General features: G+C 40.7%; 1 protein-coding gene across 1 annotated transcript in view; it reads right to left on the bottom strand.

Annotated features, from left to right (window-relative positions):
• Nucleotides 1–5,495: 5,495 nt before the first annotated feature.
• The window catches only part of DUS4L (dihydrouridine synthase 4 like), a 36,594-nt gene continuing 35,483 nt past the window's right edge, over nucleotides 5,496–6,606 (bottom strand). The window contains exon 12 of the mRNA XM_042815519.1: nucleotides 5,496–6,496. Coding sequence (XP_042671453.1) covers nucleotides 6,458–6,496 — 39 coding nt within the window. The 3' untranslated portion in view covers nucleotides 5,496–6,457. The remainder of the gene's footprint in view (nucleotides 6,497–6,606) is intronic.

The following is a 6,606-nucleotide window of genomic DNA, read 5'->3' as shown; positions in this document are numbered from 1 at the left end:
ACACGGACTGCCGGCTCCGGGCCGAGCCGGGTGACGCCTCCGTCCGCCCCCGGGCTTTGCCCTGCCCCGGGCCGGCGCTCCCCGGAGCGGCCCTCCCAGCCCCACGGCCCCTCTGTCCCGAGGCTGCATTTCAAAGCGCTCGCCCGGCGGGCTTGCGGCCCCGGGAGCTGCTCTCTGAACGTCACCAGCTGCAGGCAGACGTGGTTCAGAACCCATAGGATCTTCGAGTCACACCTGCAGCCGCAGATGGCTGCGGTTTCTGGTTTGCTCGAGGGGATCGGAGAGAATGAGCTCCTGGGTGGTCCTGCTGTAACTTTGGCTTAGAGATAAGACGGGCTGAAAAAGTCAGACCTGCTAAGCACTGCGAGCTACGCCAGCAGCTGCTCTGTGTTAGGTGTGCAGGACAACCCAATAAACATTTTGCGGTTGTAAAGTGAAGTGTGTGTCCTTGTAGAATCATCACAGAATGGTTTGGATTGGAAGGGACCTTTGAAGCCCCCCAACTCCAACCCCTGCCCTGGGCTGGCTGCCCCCCACCAGCTCAGGCTGCCAAGGGCCCCATCCAACCTGGCCCTGAGCGCCTGCAGGGATGGGGCACCCACAGCTCTATGGGCAGCTGTGCCAGGGCCTCACCATCACGCCAGGAGACAATTCAAATCTAGAATCAGTGAGTTGAATGTGTTTCAACTCACATCAAAGAGGCATTGAGGGCACACACTGAGGGCACTGGATCAAGCAAAATATTTGTTCAATGAGCTACTCAGTTGTGGATATTCTTGACGGCTTTGGTTTTAAAGCACAGGCCTAGCTCCAGGCATGTTGAAGCTGTAAAGAGGTTATTTTCTGAAAGTACATTTTGTAGTGTAACACATGATCTGCAGGTTCAGACTGTGACAGATTTCCCCTACTGCTGTACTGTGAGAAACATCTAGGTGAACTGCTGATACGCTTTGATCTAAGCAGTATTGTAGCAGGCAGCCAAACAGCTTGCTTGCAAAGCAGAGACACAATGTTTTGTAGAAACCCTTAAACACAGCACTGGATCAAGTACAACATTCAGCAGTTTGATTTTAAGGAAAGCCATCTTATGTAAATGCTATCCACTCCTGAACAAGAAAGCTTTCAGATTGGTTTTGCTAGCAGACAGTACTGTGGGAATGGAATTAATACTGGAAAGCAGAATGGATGCCTGATTCAGTTTGATGCATACTTAACTACATATGGAAAATTCAGCTGACTTAAATACTGGGTACTGTACTGAGTTAAGATCCACTCCTGATAAAACCAAGTAGCATGAAAAGTTGTTTTGAAATCTAACTTTGAAAAGCTGTTGTGGTAACATATTCTTAGGTTCTAAACTGAGTACAAAGACAATGACATGATTCCAGCAGATATAATGGCTTCTAGTTTAGTCATTAAATTAAAGGAAAACAGAAACATTTGCAGGAAATCATCATGGATGCCCTATGCTTCACAACACACATTAACTCAATTTTGAGGACTGGATGAGTATTACATATTGGTTTCTCCTAGAACACCTACTGAAATGCAATTATTTTATAATCCACATAACTAGGACTTTCAAAGAGAACCAGATAATAACCCAAATGAAAGCAAACCAAATCAAAATGAACCAAACCAAAGTAAGAGTCATACTGACCATGACAATTAACACTGGGAGACTACAGTATGAATAATCTGATCCAACTGTAACTCATGAACTCATGCTCTTTTCAAATCTACTTTCGCAGCATGTGTCTGGCTGAACTGCACACTGAGATTCAGCATCTCACAGGTATGAGATGGTGTAGGATCAGCAGTTGGTGTACGGATGAGAACTCTGTAGGACTGCATACTGGCAGGACAGACATAAGCACAGTTGAGGAGACTTCAAGAAAAAAATACCACCTGTAACACAATGTACTTACCCGTGTTTGAAAACAAATCGAGGAAGATGATAAGGAATGAAACACCACAGGATGTTCACTTCCTTTTACAACTTCAGAGTGTTTTTCTTCCTCTTTTTTTTTTTTCTTTCCTTAGCTTCAAGTCTAAGCTTTCTAAACCCGTTTGTTCCCCTTTTTATTTGCTACTCTTTCTGAAATAATCTTGTTCATCTCAGTCTAGTGGGAGGTGTTCGTGCCTATAGCAGGGGACTTGGAACTAGATCTTCATAGTCCGTTCTGAGTTCCTTTGACTTGCTGCACCAGGTCTTCTCTGCATGTCTTAAACTCAAAAGGGAACGTGTAGGTTAGTGCCTTGCTGGCCAGTCTGAGTTTCTTCCATAGTCACAGGAACAAGGGTTTGAACTTGAGGCTAAGAGAGACACTGAACACGGTCTCACTTTTCAGGTGAGCAGCTATTAAACTCTCTCCTAAAACATGATAATCACCAAAAGTTCTGCCTCTTCTGGTTTGGCTGAAAACACAAAGAATAAACCCAGTTAGACTAGACAGACAGCCTGATCTCCAGCAGCTGGACAGAGGAAAGGATTTAAACTGCAAACCCAAATCCTGCAGATATTTTTATTACAGCTACAATCAGTGTCCAACTTCCTGATCAGTTTTGAGAGATGCTTGGTATCTCCTCGCCTCCAATAGACATGCTAGCTCTAGTGTCAAACTCCCCCCTAATACCACACATGGCTTAGGCTCCCACTTCCCAAACCTCAGCGTACCCACATGTATTTGGGAATCTGGATACCCCAAACCTGGTTGTGTTGGTGTAGAGTAAGCCCACCTCGGTGTTTTGAAGGGAATCCACTGGCATAGAAAGAACCGTCCTTCAGGATTGCAGCACGTTCCTCTAAGAGGTGGAATAAGAATGTTCTTTTAGGACAGACTTGACAGTGGGGTTTTTCAATGGATCACAACTGTATTTCAGGCTGACGGACACAAAATCAGAGGGACTCTCATTTTCCTCACAACATACTTTGGTTCTATTTGCAAAATTTCTCAAGACAGAAATCAAAGTATCACTTTTTATCACAGAAAACAAAACATTCCATGTTCTGTCTGAATTGGAGATGCTCAGTTCCAGAAATATGTTATTAGGTCTTACTCATTTAACATACGCAGCAATCTTCAGTGCAGAGTACTGCAGGGCTGGAAGGATATGACTGAAAACCTATTTTCCATTGTCATTTACAAAGTAAATTTGGTGTTTAAAGCAACACGTGAGAACTGAGACAGTTGTGTAATACTTCTGTAATAACTTCACATTTGGAAATACAAATGTTATTTTCGGCGCTGACCAAACCAGAGTTGTCACCCTTCAGAACAAGCTCTGAAAGCAGTGTCTCTTCAGTGAGGACATGGAGCTCGTACTTGTTGCAGCAAGTACAGCTAACACAAATACACACTTTCAGGAAAGACTCTATATTCCATGCTTCTAAATAAGTACACGAGCCAATATTTGTTGCAAAAAGATGGAAAAAAGGAAAAATACTGGTTAACTCTGAATGCATTCCTTAAGGGAAAAGCAGAGTTAAGTCTATTAATATTCAGGTCAGTTCTCAGGCACCCACTGTGACCTCACTGCTTTCTTGACTCAGCAGAAAAAAAAAGGAGTTTAGGAAAAAACCCTCATAAACACAGAAGTAGTTTGATTCCATCAGCATTAGCAGAGAACTTTGTTAACTCTTTCCTACAAAACAGGCAACCTTGGACTGAACTGCTTCAAAGTTTGAGAGTTGAAAAAGTACAAGTTTGGTTTACTTCTTCCCAGTACATGACCCATAACTTACAATATTACTGACTAAAAATTTTACTTCAAACTGATCAATCCAAATTCCCACAGGTTCTGAATACGTATGAAACAACGCACAGGCAAACTTCTGAAACGTTTACCTTCTGCTGGAATTCCCAGATATATTATTATTTGAACTTCTTGTTTTATAAAAGAAAAGTATGTTTCAATTGTTTCTTGGAAGCATACAGTTCTACAAAACCAATAATACAAAATAATTCTTGCTGGAATAACAGCAGATTTTTATACAACAAAGCTGGGATGAGTTAGAACTCTGTAAGAGCTGAGCGTGTTATCCAACTTACTCAAACACATACGACCACTCAAGAGAGTGGTATCGTTCTACTAAGAAGAGTGGAATCATTCTACTATTTCCTATCAGGGAAATCTGATAAACCTATGCCAATAATAGTATAGAATAGAAGAAACGACTAAAGACAAAGTGGAAGGTCTGGGGCTTTAATCAATGCCTAATCTTTACTTAGTGGAGTATCTTCTACAGCATGACGTGCAAAGGTTTTGTTCCTTTCCCCCCCCCCAACAGCTGCCTCTTCACTCGCTCATTGAGCAAATCTGTATCTTCCAATTAGGCAGTAGGAAGTGCCAGGCTGAAGTAGATGGCATAATTACAGAGGGTAGTTTGAGTATCATGTGCTGAATGCATGTTTAGAAATACTATGCATGATTTTCAGCTTCCATGAAAGTCATACACACCATTATGCATGTCTCCAAACTCCAGTAATGCCCTACAGCAAGAATGGTGAAGCATCTGATCTTCCTACTCAAGGTAAAGTATTGATAACATCAGTACAAGCACAACCATTTTGTTCCACGTTACTCTAAGATATGTAATTACAGACAAAGAGTACACTTCATGACGTCTTTCATTTTTATTACTAATTACCTACTTATAATAAAGGAAGAAATGCTTGAATTTCAGTGAGTAGGTAACAATAAATAGCAAAACAAGTACTGCTTGCTATTGTTTTCAGTCTAAAAAAAAGCAGGTGATATTTGGGGGTGGATAGTGTTAGCTCTGTTCTTCAAAGCCACACCTGCTTATATATATATATATGCATATATATTATCCTTCTATATAGAGTGTAATACTGTGTGTATACATGGACATACATGTATGTATACAGAGAGTATTTGAAGTATACAAGACTATTTGCTGTAGATCCCAGAAAGAACTGATAGATCCACAAACATTAGTCTTCAATATCCAGAAGCAATTGTCTGGGATGAAGCAGCATCACTTCCCAGGCTTCCAACCACAGTCTTCAGATCAGAATGCAAAATTAGGATAACATTCTCTTAAACATTACAGAACGATTGAAATATATGTATATATTTAAAAAAACCCAAACATTCAATGACACCACCAAAAACTGGGGAAAGGTGAGGTGCTACTTTGAATCTGGAAAGTTCTGAAACAAGCAGATCTGCCATCTCTTACAATCTCTCTGAGTACTTTCTATACTACATCTGCAAGGAGGAACTATTTTTTTTTAAACATCCTTACTCAATATGCTATGATATGCTTTGTAGTAATCAACATGCCATTTTAAAATTCTATTTCCAGAGCAATCCAAATTACCCCTATGAAGAAGGTGGCCTTGTTTCCAGAAGCTCAGTATCACCAAGTTAGAAGTGCATTTTATTCTTTGTGTATGGACATATGTACACAGCTCTGGTAAGACAGCACATTAGGTGAGATTTACATGAATAAACTCACACTCACAAACTTCAGCAATCTCTTTAATATAACAAACATATCCAATTTTGGAATACAAATTGGAACCAGCTAACAAAAAAAACTCAAAATAACTTTCAGAATGCCAAAGAGGGCTTATGCAGAACAGTGCACATTTATTCTGAGGTATTGTATTCATGAAAACAACAACAAAAAAATCAAACCAACACAACTATCCTCCAACATTCTAGAAGAATTCTTAGCAAGGCAAAAGCAGTTAGGTGGCATGTGTTGATTAAGCATGTGTAAACAGTGTAAAAATACAGAATATGAATAGCAACCAATTCAAAACTTCGGTTATGAAAAGTGATGTAACCCCATCAATCAAAGAAAAATAAGCCAGAGTAATGCAAAATATCATTTGTTAAAATATGCTCATCCATGCAGCTAAGTGGAAGTCAGAAGCTAGCAGGATGGATTTAAAAATACCTTCCTTTACTTAGTAACTTTCTTTAGATTGACTGTCATTCAATTTTCCATGGGAAGAGAACGAGTGATGAAAAGCTTCAGTCCACTGGTAAATGTACTTTTGAAGATTCCAATGAGGTGTTACAAATGATGTTTGTTTAAGTGGTTGTTTTTTATCATTCAGCATGACATACAATCCCACTCTAAGGTTACAAGCAAATGGTGCCATGGTGCACTAATTTTTACTGTTTTGGAAGGTGAGAGCTGGGAGATTGGTTGCTCCAGGTGAACTGGAAAGTTTTCATGTTTTTCCTCTCAAGAGCAGCAACAAACTCCAGGGCAAACCTGGTAAGCCACTTAACATTTTATTTCAAACAAATAATATGTTGGCAACCAAGATATACGAGTGGAACCTGGATTGTGACCAGCAGTGCATGTGCTTCTCAGGAAAGTCAAGCTTTGTTTCAGATGCACATCAGGAGCCTAAGCAGCACGAGGCTTTTCACACTGAAACAATTATACCAATGCCATCTGCCTGACGCACACTTACAGGTCTTTCTTGTCTTCTGCTTCACTCGAAGCATTCTGAAAAGAGAATAAAAATCACATTTTACATCTGGGAAGTCAGGATGGCAGATGGACTGTTTTGTACCTTCTTGTAGTTGTATCTGCTTTGTTCACTATGCACCCTTCAC

Source organism: Centrocercus urophasianus, unplaced genomic scaffold (genome assembly GCF_019232065.1).
Source record: "Centrocercus urophasianus isolate 14NV4802_14NV808 unplaced genomic scaffold, USGS_Curo_1.0 seq_15, whole genome shotgun sequence".
Lineage (NCBI taxonomy): Eukaryota > Metazoa > Chordata > Aves > Galliformes > Phasianidae > Centrocercus > Centrocercus urophasianus.
Note: the sequence above shows the minus strand (reverse complement) of the source record. Positions and strands in the feature narration are given on the sequence as shown.